Here is a 16,506-nt window from a genome sequence, read left to right on the forward strand (position 1 = left end):
AAGTGCCCAGATTGACCCCATTTCCATGCTAGGAGTATGCCACCAAGACAAAGGACTTATAGACACACCTGACTGGACAAGAAGCCATAACCTTCCCCAGCCCAACAATGACACGAGATGGGAAGAACGGCCGGTCCTACAGCCCCATGACATGCTCTTCGGAACGAGGCAGTCTTCTGGGGCCCTGGAGGCTGGTCTGGCTCCACAGGGCGGGTGCCTGCTTTTAGACTCAAAGCATGCTGCGGCCAGTACCCAGGCACCACCTGCCCTCGTAAGGGCTCAGTGTGGCCTGAGGACAGAGACAGGCAAGCTCATGCACGGGTTAGTATCACAGAGGGCAGTGCCATCACCACAGAGAGAATACCTGGGAACAACCTACTTTGAGGGCTCAAATGCAGATAGGTCTTCTGCCTTGGGCTTGAGGCTAAACCAGCAAAATAAAATGAAGAAAAACAAAAACATACCCTGTGATATCAACAATGCCATAAGTGCTATCTGCAAAATGCTTGGATAGGCCTGAAATCGTGACGAGTGATCTTGTTTGTTTTAATGGCTTGGAACGGGGTCTCTCCAGCTTTCACACTGCAGGTTTCTGTGGCTGAAGGCCCCCCTGCTCATTGCAGCCGCAGTGGAAATGGTGAGACTGTTCCGGGGACCCAGATGACAAGGCTGGGGGTAAGGGGTGAGATGGGGTGTCTAAGGCAGTTCATTTAAGGGCTGACTGGCTCACTGGCTCAGTCATTGTTTTACCTCTTTCCTTAATGGCTGAGGCCTCCCTTGAACTTCTCTTTACTATTTAATAATTTTGTTTTGGAAGGGAAGCCTGGTAAATTACAGAAGCCAGAGAAAAGAAGAATGTGGAATGTGGAAATGCCTTTCCTTCTAGGTTGCACTATTAAAAGGAATTCTCTACCCAGTGCCAGTTCTGACTGGAGTCGAGAGGTAAAAGTCAGGGCTGCCTGCTGTATCCAGTAACGATGGCAGGTAGAAACAGATCCCCTGGAGTTTTCAGATACAGCTTAACCACTAAAAACAGAGACAGTCCGTAAAACTGGAAGCCCATTTTAAAGACTGAGGTAAAGAGTAAAAAATTAACTGCATCAGTATCACCTAAAGTCAATGGACAGTTTTATCTTTTTGTTTGTTTGTTTGTTTTTGAGACAGTCTCGCTGTGTCTCCCAGACTGGAGTGCAGTCACACAATCTCGGCTCACTGCCAGCTCCACCTCCCAGGTTCACGCCATTCTCCTGCCTCAGCCTCCCGAGTAGCTGGGACTACAGGCACCCGCCACCACGCCTGGCTAATTTTTTTGTATTTTTAGTAGAAGTGGAGTTCCACTGTGTTAGCCAGGATGGTCTCGATCTCCTGACCTCGTGATCCACCCGCCTCGGCCTCCCAAAGTGCTGGGATTACAGGCGTGAGCCACCACGCCCAGCCCAGTTTTATCTTAATAACACCTATTTTATAGGTGTTAACCTGATCCTGGGCTATCAGTTAAGAGCAGAGCATTATTTGGCAAGAGAGGACCCTTCTGCTTGGCCCAAATGAAAAAGGTATACTCTTGGGCTGATAATTAGTATGAAATTTAGCTTCTGAAACTCAACAATGCTGAAAGCTCAAAATACCAATAGAGAAAGATATGAAACCATTTGCAACATAATAAAGTCTTCTCTTTCAAAACAAAGAGGTTCTCTCCTAGACACTTCCTTTTAAGTATGAAAAAAGTTAAAAATTCAGTTTGGTTTTATAGTCCTTGCCACTTAAAGACACAACAAGACTAGAGGGAAAGTGCATTCTCAATAGCCTCCATTTCATTCTGCTTTCTCATAAAGTAAGGCAGCTCCCTGGGCATAACACCCCTTGGCTTAAAAGGGCTTTATGCTTTACTGCTAAATGATGAATCAAAACCCCTGTGTAACAGGGGTTCATTATGTCAGAGCTTTTAACACAAGCTCAACTGCCATCCAGCCAATGGGTTCCTAGTCACTGGCAGATTACATTCCCTTTCTGGCATAAGTTTAAAAATTTCCTCAACTAAGTACATACAAAAGATGCTAACAGTCTAGTGACTTGGCTACTGAGAAAACCAGATGCCAACCTCATATTTCATTAATGATGGTCCTGATCAGCAAAATACAAGAAAGAGACCCTGGGTACCTTTTTAATGGTATTGTGCTTGCTGCTGCCACCCCTGTCGGAGTTCTCATTGTGCAGAATATCCAGAGCCGTCTCCCTCTCTTTCAGTTTCAAGGCCTCGATTTCTGTCTTGAGTTCATTGAGCTGCTCCTGCAGATGCTTGCTCTTTTCCATGTATTCCACTCTGCCGGCAAGAGGGTATCATGCATCAGGGCTTGGGCGACAGTGAGATACGGCTCAGGTGCTCTGTGGCCCACAAGCTGCTTGGTGCAGGATCTAGGGTTTGAGGCCTGAGGTTCACATCTTTACTTGGCCACTCACAGGCCGTGGAGCTTAGGCTGGTCACTTAAGTGCTATGAATGTTTCCTCATCATTAAAATTGGGATAATGATCACAGGGCCGTGGTCAGGATTAAATTTTTAAAAAGTGGAGGCTAGGCATGGTGGCTCCACCTGTAATCCCAGTACTTTGGGTGGCTGAGGCAGGAGGATTGCTTGAGCCCAGGAGTTGGAGACCAGCTTGGGAAACATAAAGAGATCCTGCCTCTATTAAAAAAAAAGAAGAAGAAAAAGAAAAAGAAAGAGTAGAAAAGTCCTTGGTAAATTCTCATAGGGGGCTCTACAAATACTAGCTGTCACAGACAGCTTTTCGTTCTGCACCAAAAAAAAAAAAAATACATGAAACAAGCTTCCTGGGAACCCAGAACAATCTCCTTGTCTCAACCCTTCTTGGAGCAGTAATTCAAGTAAACTCATTTTTTTTGATAGGATCTTGCTATGCTCCCCAGGCTGGCTTTGAACCCCTGGCCTCAAAGTGCTGGGATTACAGGCACAAGCCACAGCGCCCAGCTTCACGTGATCTCTTTTGATAGGCCACATCCACAGTCCCACTTGTTCTGAGACTTCATCTAAAGATGACAGAAGCTCACTCAGAAGCTCACCCAACGCAAGGAAGAAAAGATCCCTACCCTCACCTGAGAACAGACACACTGAGTGACAGCATCTATGATGGTGAAAGTCTGGAAACCACCCACAAAGCGTCCAACTACAAGGCATGGCCAGAAAAACCGTGCAATACAAATACCAAAAACATTCCATAGGGATTGCCATGGTTAGTATAGAGACTGCCAATATGTGCAAGGGTAAGAAGTGCTATGGTCTGAATGTTCGTGTCTTCAAAATTCATATGTGGAAACCTAATTGCCAGCTGGGCGTGGTGGCTCATGCCTGTAATCCCAGCACTTTGGGAGGCCAAGGTGGGCGGACCATGAGGTCAGAAGTTTGAGACCAGCCTGACCAATATGGTGAAACCCTGTCTCTACTAAAAATACAAAAGTTAGCTGGGCGTGGTAGCATGGGCCGGTAATCCCAGCTACTCAGGAGGCTGAGGCAGGAGAATTGCTTGAACCCAGGAGGCAGAGGTTACAGTGTGCTGAGATCGCACCACTGCACTCCAGCTTGGGCAACAGAGCGAGACTCCGTCTCAAAAAAAAAAAAAAAACCACAGGCGTCAGGAGATGGGGCCTTTGGGAAGTCACGAGGGTAGAGCCTCATGAATGGGATTAGTGCCCTTATAAAAGAGACTCCAGAGAGACCCTTCATCCCTTCCACTGGGTGGGCACACAGCGACAAGGGCTGACTATGAACCAGGAAGAATGCCCTCACCAGACTCCACCTCTGCCCGTGCCTTGATCTTGGCCTTTCCAGCCTCCCAAACTGTGAGAAATCAATTTCTTTCTTTCCTTTTCTTTTTTTTTTTTGAGACAGGGTGTCTCTCTGTTGCCTGGGCTGGAGTGCAGTGGTATGATCTGGGCTCACTGCAACCTCTGCCTTCCAGGCTCAAGCAATCCTCCTGCCTCAGCCTCCCGAGTAGCTGGGACCACAGGCATGCGCCACCACACCCAGCTAATTTTTGTATTTTTAGTAGAAATGGGGCTTCGCCATGTTGCCCAGGCTGGTGTGAACTCCTGGCTCAAGCGATCTGCCTGCCTTGGACTCCCAAAGTGCTGGAATTATAGGCATGAGCCACTGTGCCTGGCCAAGAAATAAATTTCTGTTGTTTATAAGCTACCTAGCCACTGGTATTTTGTTACAGTAGCCAAAACAAACTAAGATAGTAACAAAATACAAACTATAAAATAGCAGAATAGCTTCACCCTGATCCCCGATCCCAACCACATAAATATATATGTCTGGATAATGGTGAAAGGAACATGGACAGCAGATATGACAGCTAGAGGCTCTGGTTCACTGGCTACTTAGCTATACCCTCAATGTGAAAGCCCAAAGAAAAACAGCCTGGATTGTGGTTGCCCATACAGGACTCCATGGAGACACTTTCCCCAAAGGTTTTTCCTGAGGATACTACCCTTGGTAAAAGCACATGGGCTGCAGAGTCAGATGGGTGAGGGGTTTCAACCCAGGGGCTCCTCTGCATCAGCTGTGTGATGCTGGGGGAGTTCACTAAACTCTCTAAATCTGAATTCTCCCTTATAAAATGGGAACATGAAAACCTACCTTTGATGTCAGTTTGATGTTTGTCAGTTAGTAGGAATTAAATGAGACAAAAGCCAAAAACCCTGACACACAGGCACTCAATGCATGGTAGCTGCTGTGGTTGTCCTCCGGCAAGCAGTGGCAGTTAACCAACTTACCACTAGCTCTGGGAACTAGGGGCCCTTGCTTAGACTTCCTCTGCAGTGGGGATCCTTTCCTTTCCATCTCTGATCCACTTCTACCCACCATAAAGGGAAGATGGAGGGCAGTTCAGCAAAAGCTGCCATGATCAGGCCATGCTGGGGCCCTGCCCAGTGCCATCCACTGCAGCAAAGTGGCCCCACCAGCTGTCAGCTTTCCTTAGCCTTGAGCCTGAGTCTCTTCTCTAATCTTTCTTTGTTCTAGACAAGGGAACCACCGTAGATCCCAGTCACTGGAAAACTCAACTAGGAGGCGACTACAGTCCAGTAGTATAACAGCAGTTGAACTGACTCAGAGATGCTAACAACCCAGTCCTACACTTTAAGTGAGGTTTAGAGCCATCATAAACTCCAGGTCACTAGTCAAGTGTTATTTTTATTCATTCAGAATGAATGCTGATCTGTTGTCCCTTAATTTCCAATTAAGGAAATTCTTCCTCCAGCAGGTAAGAGCAGAGCAAACCTTTGTAGGAGCTAATGACAGGCTGTTTCAGCAACCCCTCACCTCTGCCCCAGCTTCCCAAGGCCCCAATCACTCACTCTGGTTCATGGCTGCCCACAGCAGGGCACAGGGGGCTACATACTTTTCTTTCTCTATCTCCATGGAAAGTCGCTTCATGTCAGTATCCTTGAAGTCGAAAGACAGGCTGTCACCAATGAGGTTGAAGCTTGGTATGTCAGGAGGCAACGGTGCTGGAATTGGGTTCATGGGCTATTAATGAGAAATTTCGGATTAGGAGCTTGGGTCATACAAGAACAGAGGGGCACTACTGTGTTGACAACTGATCCTCCAGCAGCCACAGCGGCGATAGGCACAACTCAGGTCCTATCTCCCAATGCCACTATGAGCCCCTCCACTTCAGTCCCTCCACATTTGCCACTGCCAGGTGAACAATACCAAAGACTACAAATCCAGGAAAGTCATCCCTCACCCCTCAAATCTCTAACCGTTCTTCACGCTCAGCTGAATCAAACACAAACTCCCACTCGCTTTTTCATTTAGGAAACTCCCGGGCCCTGTGAGAGGGGCTGGAGATGCAGAAAACAAGACAGCATCCTTGGCTTTGAGCAGCTGAAAGTTGTGTTCAGGAAATAGATGTGTTCACAGATCATCACTGTTAAAAAAGGTAAACACTGTAGCCAGGGAGCGAACAGAGGCTAGAAGAGATGCTGCTTTTGCTGGGATCCAAGACAGTGCCACGAGAAGGTTTGCCAGGTGGGAGGTATGGCAATGGGTGGGGCACTGCCCAGCGAGGGTGCCAGGAGTCTGCCATACAGTGTGGAGAGGTGGGGTGGGAGATGGGCACCACCACAAAGGGCTCCACCTGCCCACCCAGGGGCTTGGGATTGGACAATGGAACCGGAGTAGGTCTTGAAGCAGGGGTGGTGTAGTTTTTTTTGGTTTTTGTTTCTGACTTTCATCCCAGAACAAAGGGTCATCTAAAGAGGGCCCCAATCTAGCTCCCTGGCTTCTCCTACTATTTGCCCTACTAAGTCACAGTCAGTATTGTTTATTATCCCCTGGACTACTGCCTTCCCATCTCTGTACCCCTGCCTATCCCATTTCTCCTCCCTATGCTCCATCGCTCTTTCAAGGCCCTTCTCAAACACCATGATCTCTCACCAAAGCCTTTCTAGCCCCTCCCAGCCAGCCGGCAACCCTTTTCTTTACTGTCCCTTAATGCTGTGTTTACAGTTCTCTAATGGTTCTTCTGCAATTCCACCCTGTAAAAGATTTCTTTTTGGCTGTATCTTCTTTCTACTATTTGCAAGTTTCCTGTAAACAATCTGCCTCTTTTTCATCCTTGGATCCCGTACTGAGTCTAGGACACTGTCTGGGAAAGAGCAGAGGCTTGGAACATTCATTTGAGACATTCTCAAGGCCTGAGGCAGACTGTCTGCAGGGGTGCTGAGAGACAGCTCCTGGGGTGCCAGGGATGTCCTGTTTTCTGATCTGGGTGCTGGGTACATAGGTATGTTCAGTTTGTGAAAATTCTTCAAGCTGTACAGTTGTAATCTGGGCACTTCTCTACATGTATGTTATACTTCATAAAAATTTCCAGCAAAAACCAGTACTAGTTGCTGCACCATCAGTGAGAGCATGAACTGGTACAACTTCTTTGAAGAGTATCAAAATTGAAAATTTGACCCCATGGTTCTATTATTAGAATTTATTCTACCAATATATTCACTTGTGTGTGTCAAGATTTGTGTTCAGGGATGTTCAGTGCCATTTTGTTCAAAATTGCAAAAGAAAACAGACTAAATACTCATCCGTGAGGGACTGGTTAAATGAACTGCAATCCATCCGCACAACAAAACATGATTAAAAAGCTGATATGGATGATCTCCTCCAGGATTGACTGCTAAGAGGAGAGAGCAGTTACAGCAGTGTATAAGCTTTGCTCCAGTGTATATTTTAAAAACAACACATAGAGGCTGGGCACAGTGGCTCATGCCTATAATCCCAGCAGTTTGGGAAGCTGAGGCAGGCAGATCACTTAAGCTCTGAAGTTTGAGACCAGCTGGGGCAATATGGCAAAACCCTGTCCCTACCAAAAAAAAAAAAAAAAATTAGCTGGGCATGGTGGCACATGCCTGTGGTCCCAGCTACTCAGGAGACTGGGGCGGGAGGATCGCTTGAGCCTACCAAGCGGAGGTTGCAGTGAGCCGAGATTTTGCCACTGCATTCCAGCCTGGGTGACAGAGTAAATAAAACTCTCTCTCTCTCAAAAAATAATAATAATAATAATAAACAAAATAAAAAATAAAAACAAAACACACATCTCAGGTGTTCAGCCCAGCTGAGTGCTCAGACGACTCCAGTCCCAGCTACCATCTGACTGTGACCACCAGAGAGATCCCCAGCAAGGATCTCTGTCTGGCCCAGTCAACCCAACAAGCCACCAGAGGTATAATAAAGGGTTGTTTCGGCCACACAGTTGGCTTGGGTGGGTTGTTACATAGTAACAGAGAACCAGGATATATGGCAACAGCAAACTGCTTACGTTTTCCCCACCTCAAACCCTGGGCAGCTTGTGGCTCTGGTGCCCTGTGTGCATCTGGGTCATGTATGTGCCTGTACCATGTGCTTGAATGTAAGTATGGGTACGTGTGTGTGTCCGTGCTGTGTGTGTGGATGTGCCATGTGCATGAATATATGTATGGGTACATGTGTGTGTCTGTGCTGTGTGTATGGATGTGCCATGTAGATGACTGTGCTGTGTGTGAGTCTGGGCCATGTGTGTGCATCTGTGCCCTCACCCTAAATACCCTATGTTCTCTTCTCTACCTGGCTACTTCCTGCTCCCCCTTCAAGCATCAGTGTAGACACCATATTGAGCCTGTCCTGCCCCTCCAGGCTGGGCTGTGTCCTCCTCCTCTAGGCACCTGTGCACCCTGAGAACACCTGTCAGGACAGAGACTTCCAACTGTGTGGCACTATGTGGACACTGAACAAATACGCAAAAAATAAAAATAAAAAATAAAATGCCAAACTGAATGCACAGAAGAAAGGAGGGAAAGAGGTTTCTATTCATTTTGTGACCCCATTTAATGGAAGTCTGCCTCTGTGTCCCCAAACTGAGAGTGGCTGCTCGTTCTTGCATGGCAGTAATTCACTCTGAGGTGTACAGCCAATCCCTTCCCAGAACTATAATTATGATATATGGTACATACTGATAGTTGAAGATTACATTCAGCTCAGCATTAAGAGGCAAGAGAGCAAATTCGCTTGAGGATAATTTGGGACTATATTACGTAGAACAAGAAAAACATTCCAGAGCTGGAAAAGGCCCTGTTGCCTGTTATCCAGGCAACCAAAGAGACAACTAACTAGTCCAAAGCCAAATGGCAGACCAGGATGTTCTACCCGGTCCCTAACTGCAGGCTCTCTGCATCTCTCATCCTGCCATGTGTTTGCTTGAATGGTCACCCTGAAGGCACCGCCAGATGAACTGAAGGGCCGGGAGGAAAGAGAACATCACCCACCAGGACTAAGGCGGCCCCAGCTGGTGGCCCCCCAGGCTCACCGGGTACGTGGGCTTGGTGGCAATCTCCAGGAGCTTCTGCTTGGCTCTTCGCTCTGCCTCGCGTGCTTCCTGCAGGTCCTGCTTCAGCTGATCTGCCTCTTTGGCCCTGCAAGGAAAGAATGAGATGTCAGCTTCACAGAAGAGGGCAGGTGGTAGGAAAAGACCCCACACCACCCCTGCAGAGGAGGGACCTGGCCTAACCCTGAGGATGGCACCTGAAGAAGTGAAAAAGGACAGTGAGACAGGGACATTTACATGAAATCAGAACTTCCAAAGCAAGGACAACATTCCTGAGATTTTTCATTTGAGTTGGTAAATCTAAACTGGAAGAGCAGGAAAACTGAGAGAAACCAGACCTTCTACAGCCAGGAGACGGAGGAGCTGGAGGGGGCACCAGCAGCTTTCTCTGCTTTGTTTTTGGGTGAGAGTGAGCTGGGCAAAGGAAGAGCCCAGAGGATCAAAGTTCTTATATTGGATCACAAAGGGCAGAATATACAAGAACTGCATCTTCACAGCCTCTGGATAAAACACTGGTGGGCCTTGTGCCCACTTTCTCCAGCAGGAAGATGAGCCCCGTCACTGAGGGCACCCGCACCCTGGTGCAGATCGTCACCCTATGGGGCTCAGGGTGGACACGGCATGTGAGGCCTGGCCCGACCTGCATCATGCACAGCGAGTGTGACCCGCATACAGCAAGGGGCCTGAAGCAGGGCAGGCAAAAGGGAACCATATTCCCAGAACAACATGCAAAGAGTGGTGAGGAAAACTGTAGTGACTGCACCTTGGTAGCTAAAAGCCAAATTCAAGTGCTCTAAATCAACAGAGCCAAAAGCTGTGGGGAATGTGTCAGTGTTTATCTGAAGGCTACAGGCCTATAATAGTCTTTCAAAAGTACAGACAACAGTTCCATCCTTCAACCTGGCCATGAGTGGGACGTCCCAGTCACAGAGACCATCCTAGCCCCCCTTCCCCATGTGCCAAGGAAGGCTGGGGAATGCAGGCACTAGTTCCCCTTTAAAGGTAAGCAGCTGCTGTTCTCCTGCAGACCCACCGAATGAAAGCAGAAAAGAACCACGTTTTGTTTTTGCTTTTTTTATGCACAAAGAGCCTCCTCACATCTCTTTAGCTGAAAGCGGTCTGTGGATATGCTCAGGGGTTTTCCTGCACACACGGCCATCAGAGAGACAGGGGCTTATCAAAGAGACACAACAGAGGGGCCCACCTAGCAGGAGAACTGAGTTCCTGTGCCCAACCAGTAGCGCCAACCCCAAAATGGATGAAGCACCAGTCACCATCAGCCAAGGAGGAGCCTCCCCCCGCCCAGAAGATGGGGAAGCAGCTTGAGGACAGCTGCTGTAGAGCTCAGCCTCAGGGAAGGCTGGTCTGCGGCCCTTCGCCAGCCTCCTCACCAGTCTGGTGCCCAGTGCCCCCTCACCTCCTCTCTGACTCCTCAGCCATCTTCAGTGCCAGCACCTCGGCTTCCAGCACCTTCTGCTCCATCAGGCGCTTCTCCTCCTCCGTGCGAATGGCTGTGGCCTTGATGCGTTGCATTTCCTGCTCAGCCTCTGCGGCCTTCTGGGCCAGAAGTTTTGCCTCCTCCTCAGTGATCTGGGCCTTTTCAGCCAAAAGGTCGGCTGTCTCCTCAGACCGCATCTGGAGGGCACGGTGCTCTTAGCTGAAGCCGGATCATGTGTTATTCTCCCGCCCAGATCTGCCTTGAACACTGAGATGCGACAAACCAGAGTCTCGGACTCCTGGGGTCCTGCTGCTGAGTGCCCTCCATGACTCTCTGACAAGAGATGACAAGCCCCTTTCCCCAGCTTTTCAGAAGGGTCCTTTGGGCTGCACCCATGGGGAGTAACAAGAGCACCTTCTCTGAGTACCCACTTCAGCCCAGGCTTCTGCTGCATGTGGAGAAAAACAACTTAAACTCTGCTCTTTCCCTTTAAATCAGTGGTTCAAACCAGAGTAGCTTTTTGCCCCCTGCAAGAGACATGTGGCAGGCCGGGCACGGTGGCTCACGCCTATAATCCCAGCACTTTGGGAGGCCAAAGCGGACGGATCACCTGAGGTCAGGAGTTCAAGACCAGTCTGGCTAACATGGTGAAAACCCATTTCTACTAAAAATACAAAAAATGAGCCGGGTGTGGTGGCAGGCGCCTGTAATCCCAGCTACTCAGGAGGCTGAGGCAGGAGAATCACTTGAACCCGGGAGGTGGAGGTTGCAGTGAGCCGAGATCATGCCATTGCACTCCAGTTTGGGCAACAAGAGCGAAACTCCATCTCAGAAGAAAAAAAAAGTATGGCTGGGCGCGGTGGCTCACACCTATAATCATAGCACTTTGGGAGGTTGAGGCAGGCAGATCACGAGGTCAGGAATTCAAAACCAGCCTGACCAACATGGTGAAACTTTGTCTCTACTAAAAATACAAAAATTAGCTGGGCATGGTGGCATGTGACTGTAATCCCAGCTGCTCGGGAGACTGAGGCAGGAGAATCGCTTGAACCTGGGAGGCGAAGATTGCAGTAAGCCAAGATCGTGCCACTGTGCACTCCAGCCTGTGCAACAGAGCAAGACTCCGTCTCTCAAAAAAAAAAGAGACATACGGCAATGTCTGAAGATGTTTTGGATTGTTACAAATGGAGGGTGAGGTGCTGCTACTGGGATCTAGTGCCTACAGCAAAGGATGGTCAGCCCCAAATGTCAGTAGTGCACAGGCTGAGAAGCCCTGCTGTAAAGGCAACCTCGTGGTGAAAGTGGAATTTGGCTGCACATAAGCTCAAACTAAATCTGCTTCTGCCAACACAGGTGGAAAGAAAAGGCACTGATCTTTTTTAAAGCTGAAATTAAGTCTTTCAAAGCAAACGCTGCTAACTCATGGTCTTCAGGAGGCCGAGCTCCAGAAAAGCCAAGGAAGCCCCCAGGTAGCCTCCTGGAACCCCGGCCCCTCAGAAATCACCAGTGCTTCGTTGGCCATAGTTGCTTCTTCTTTCATCTGCAGCAGCCTCCTCTCCAACTCATCCCTCGTGCGTTCAGCCTCCTCCCTCATCTGCTTCTCTCGAGCGAGGCGCTGCCGCTCCATCTGCGGGGGGTGAAGAAAAAGTCACTGAATCACAGGGCTCGAGACCTAGGGTGCCCAAAGATGCCCCATCTCCAGAGTCTCCCCTTTTGGGACCTTTTTCCTTCCCTTTCCTTTAGGTAACCAGGGTCATTCTTATTGCTCCCCACCCCATTCTTCTAAACCAGTTGCAGAGTTGAAAGCTGAGTCACTTGAAAAAAATTCTAGTAGTGAATGAACAAATGAACAACCAACAAAAAACCAAAGCGAGTCTCGACCTGGATAGAAAGAGGCATTCTTTTTTTTTTTTTTTTTTTTTTTTTTTTGAGACAGAGTCTTCCTCTGTCGCCCAGGTTGGAGTGCAGTGGCATGACCTCGGCTCACTGCAACCTCTGCCTCCCAGGTTCAATCAATTCTCCTGCCTCAGCCTCTCCAGTAGCTGGGACTGTAGGCGCCTGCAACCATGCCCGGCTAATTTTTGTATTTTTTAGTAGAGACAAGGTTTCACCATATTGGCCAGGCTGGTCTTGAACTCCTGACCTTGTGATCCACCCGCCTTGGCCTCCCAAAGTGCTGGATTTACAGGCATGAGCCACCGTGCCCAGCAGACGGAGGCATTCTTATACATGGTGCACTGAAATGGCTACCTTGCCAATGCTGCTTTTTGTTGGGAAACCTCAGGTGGCTCTGCCCCGTGGCTGATGGGACACAATGCAGGACCTCCTCCCTCAGATAGAGCCCCAGAAATAAGCAGCTTTCTCATCTGGGCAGGCAAGTCATCTCACCATTTCTAATCCACATGGACCCCTCTCACATCTCTGATTTCATCAACAATAGCTCCACTCTTGCCTCTGACCCACAGAGAAGATGGAATCATTCTACGTGATGCATCAATAGTTCACACATTGTATTTCACAGGGGGGAGCTGCAACAGCCACAGCACAGACTTGCACAGCCTCATGCAGAGACAACTCCTGAGCCAGGCCTATGACAGGAGGGAGCCAGGCAGGGAACACAGCCCCCTGTCCTTAAGGCAACAGTACAAAGCCACCACTACCTCCCTTGCCTTCTGGATCACTGCATTAATTGGACCACATGCTGAGCTTAATAAGGGGAACAAGTACAAGACAGTGCCATTCCTCTGTGATCCTGGGGTACTAACTGAGTTCAGAAAGCAGAATCCAGAAGTGGCCACTGCATTATTTTCTGCCTTAAATAATTTAAAGCACATTTTAATTACTTCTTGCTTCAATCTTATCCCACACTCTGGTCATACAAGGTTTCTAAGACTGCTGCTTTTTCTAAATCCTAAGTAAAAAAAAAAAAAAAAAAATATATATATATATATATATACACACACACATATTATACACACATCTACATACATTGGAGCTTGAAAAGATAATGCAAAGACAAGCAATAAAACGGTGAAAGTTGTTCTCCAATTTTCTTGCAAGTCAGTGAAAAGCTTGGCCAATTTGTTCTCTAATTTCCATCATATTACAATTTCCATAAGGTGGCTTACTACATATCTATAATTCTTTTTTTTTTTTATGCTTTAAGTTCTAGGGTACATGTGCACAATGTGCAGGTTTGTTACATATGTATACATGTGTCATGTTGGTGTGCTGCACCCATTAACTCGTCATTTACATTAGGTATATCTCCTAATGCTATCCCTCCCCACTTCCCCCTATAATTCTTAAAGAAAGAGAGAAGAGAAGAGAAGAGAAGAGAAGAGAAGAGAAGAGAAGAGAAGAGAAGAGAAGACAAGACAAGACAAGACAAGACAAGACAAGACAAGACAAGACAAGACAAGACAAGACAAGAGAGCCCAGTTAGGCCAGGCAGGCACAGCAGCTCATGCCTGTCTTCCTAGCACTTTGGGGGGCCAAAGCGGGAGGAATGCTTGAGCCCAGGAGTTTGAGATCAGCCTGGGTAACATAGAAAGAGCTGATCTCTACAAAACAATTAAAATTAACTAGGTGTGGTAGCATGCACTTGTAGTCCCAGCTACTTGAGGGGCTGAGGCAGAAGGATTGCTCAAGCCCAGGAGCTCGAGGTTACAGTGAGCTATGATGGCACTACTGCACTCCAGTCTTCGTGACAGAACAAGACCCAGTCTCTTATTTAAAAAAAAAAAAAAAAAAAAGGTCAGGTAATCTCCTTCAGTTCTTGGCACTGTACTTTCCCGGAGACCTCTACCCCAATATAAAGGACCTCCTATTCACAAAATCAGTTTGCTGCTTACAAAGACTGTAAGGTGTAATATACATCCCTTCATCTGAGATGGAGAAGGTACATCATTAGTTTCACCTGATGGATGAGAAAACTGAGGTCTGGAAGGTAAGTCATTGAGTTAGTCACATTCTAAATTTCAGATCTGGCTCCAAGGTCAGTGTCTGACCTTGATCTGTGGTTGCCCAGATGCCAGGTTTGTGGTTCTGCTGTGCTGTAGGCAGTGCCGATCGCAGTGTTCCTGCTATTCTCTGCCGGGGCCCACAGGCTACATATTCCTTGACACTTTCAGATTTCTTACTTCTAAGCTTTGCTCTGCTAAGAAAAAGGTCAAAGAGAGCTCTCCTCCTTCTTCTTATTTATTTATTTTGGTATTTTGTTTTGCTTCTGTTTTGAAACAGGGTCTTGCTTGGTCACCCAGGCTGGAATGTAGTGGTGCAATCATAGCTCACTGCAGCCTCAAATTCCTAGGCAAGTGATCCTCCTGCGTTGGCCTCCCAAAGTGCTGGAGTTATAGGGATGAGCCACTGCCAAGAGCTCTTCATGAAACTGCCACTATGACCCCATGCTGGCTCAGTAGGATTTATTTGTCCAACAAATCCATCCCATCACCCCCAAAGCATCCCAAACAACACATCTGTGGCCTGCCACCTCAGAAAGCAAAGAGATGAAGAGCTGGAAGCACACTGGGCATTTCACTCTAAATCCTAGGGCTGGGAGCCAGCCTCTCCATTGTATCAAAATCAGAAAGGTGCACACAGACTAATTATTACACCTCTGAGCTTCCAAGTCCTGAGGGCAGCCAACTGCAGCCGCTGCTACTCTATCTAGTAGTTCATCCAAAAACACAACTGATATTCTCAGCAGTAAGGCCCAAATTAGTTGTGTGGATTTCCATGAGTAGAGAAGGTTTATGAGTAGAAAACAATGATGCAGATCATCCAGTCTGCTGATAGGTGCTCCTGCCACCTCCTGGGGCAGGTGACATGCCATGAGGTCTCACCTGCAGTGGGGAATTGCGGCCAGAGTCCAATTAGCATTCCAGCAGCAAGCACTGAAATGCCACCCTGCATTCTATCACCATCTAATTAGAAAAGGAGAAGGCTGCACAAGGAGGCAGACAGGCAAAAAAAGCAAGCAAGCTAGCTAGCTGGACAGATAGATGCATGCACTCTTGGCTATTTTGTCCCAAACCGGTGTTAATCACACTTAATTTCTCCAAGTGTAGAAATTACTGAGATATTTCTTTTAGATATGCTATTAGGGTTTATTCCTCATTTCCAGAGCTGACATCCCACCAGGTAGGCATCAGCAAATGAAGATCCAACAGGGATAAAACAAGAGCAGGTATGTCCATGGCCAAAAGACTCCTGCGAGCCCACAACCACTCCTCACCTCCCAGGCCAGGACTGATCACACAGTGACATCATCAGTTAAAACAAAGTCATGCTCACCTGCTTTCTAGCCTTCTCCTCCCTGGCCTGGGCTTTCATCTGCTGAACTTCCAAAGAATCGGCTTTCCTCCTCCTCATAAATAGATCATGGTTCCCGATACATAGCTGGAGAATCTGTGGCCACAGAAGCAGACAAAAAGGTTAATATCCACAAATTTACTTCACTGCCTGCCGGCTCACTAGTGCTATAGCAGTTTGAGCTCTTGCAGGTAGCAGTAAACGTGAAGATGAACGCATGGAGTGAAACACTAGCCCTGCTAGCGGCCTCTAGTGCTCTCAGCTGTGGAAACATGCAAAATGAAGGTGCCTCAGATATGCCAGGAGGTAAAAATCACAAATGAAGAGAGCACTGGAGGACACTTCACCATGTCTTCTGGGTGCACCTTACTCTCCTACATCAAGATGTGGTTCTGCAGACCAGGGAGGATAGGAAAGCTCATTCAGTAAGCTGGGCTAAGGCAACAGGGTGCATGTGGAAAAAAATAAGTTGGATCCCTCCCTCACACCTTACACAAAAATCAACTCCAGAAGGATTGAAGACTTAAATGCAAAGATTAAGCCCTTGAAACTTTCAGAAGACAATATAGAAGAATATCTTAATGATCACAGGATAAGAGAAGATGCCAAGTAAGACGCAAAAAGTGATTAAGAAAAAAATTTATATATTTGTCTACATTAAAATTAAACATTTTTATTGTCAAGACATAAAAAAAGAAAAACAGAGCCACCAACTGGAAGATATAGCCAATAAAGAAAACAGCTTGGGTGCAGTAGCTCACACCTGTAATCCCAGCACTTTCGGAGGCCAAGGTGGGAGGATCCTTGAGCCCAGGAGTTCAAGACCAGCCTGGGTGACATAGTGAGATGCCATCTCTACAAAAACATCAAAAACT

The 16,506-nt window shown here is 47.6% G+C and overlaps 1 protein-coding gene across 5 annotated transcripts in view; it reads right to left on the reverse strand.

Moving 5' to 3' along the window:
- Positions 1-16,506, reverse strand: part of NF2 (NF2, moesin-ezrin-radixin like (MERLIN) tumor suppressor) — a 100,487-nt gene that overhangs the window by 16,316 nt on the left and 67,665 nt on the right. The window contains exons 10-16 of one of the 5 annotated variants that reach the window (XM_005567653.4): positions 15,614-15,727; positions 11,823-11,945; positions 10,298-10,515; positions 8,863-8,968; positions 5,416-5,543; positions 2,158-2,320; positions 380-424 (exon numbers count right to left, since the gene is read on the reverse strand). In XM_005567653.4, the coding sequence (XP_005567710.1) occupies positions 389-424; positions 2,158-2,320; positions 5,416-5,543; positions 8,863-8,968; positions 10,298-10,515; positions 11,823-11,945; positions 15,614-15,727 (888 nt within the window). In that variant the 3' untranslated portion in view covers positions 380-388. Of the gene's footprint in view, positions 1-207; positions 425-2,157; positions 2,321-5,415; positions 5,544-8,862; positions 8,969-10,297; positions 10,516-11,822; positions 11,946-15,613; positions 15,728-16,506 lie in introns of those variants that run through there. The other 4 variants (XM_045363846.2, XM_065522300.2, XM_005567652.4 and 1 more) reach the window with 4 other exon arrangements.

Source organism: Macaca fascicularis, chromosome 10 (genome assembly GCF_037993035.2).
Source record: "Macaca fascicularis isolate 582-1 chromosome 10, T2T-MFA8v1.1".
Lineage (NCBI taxonomy): Eukaryota > Metazoa > Chordata > Mammalia > Primates > Cercopithecidae > Macaca > Macaca fascicularis.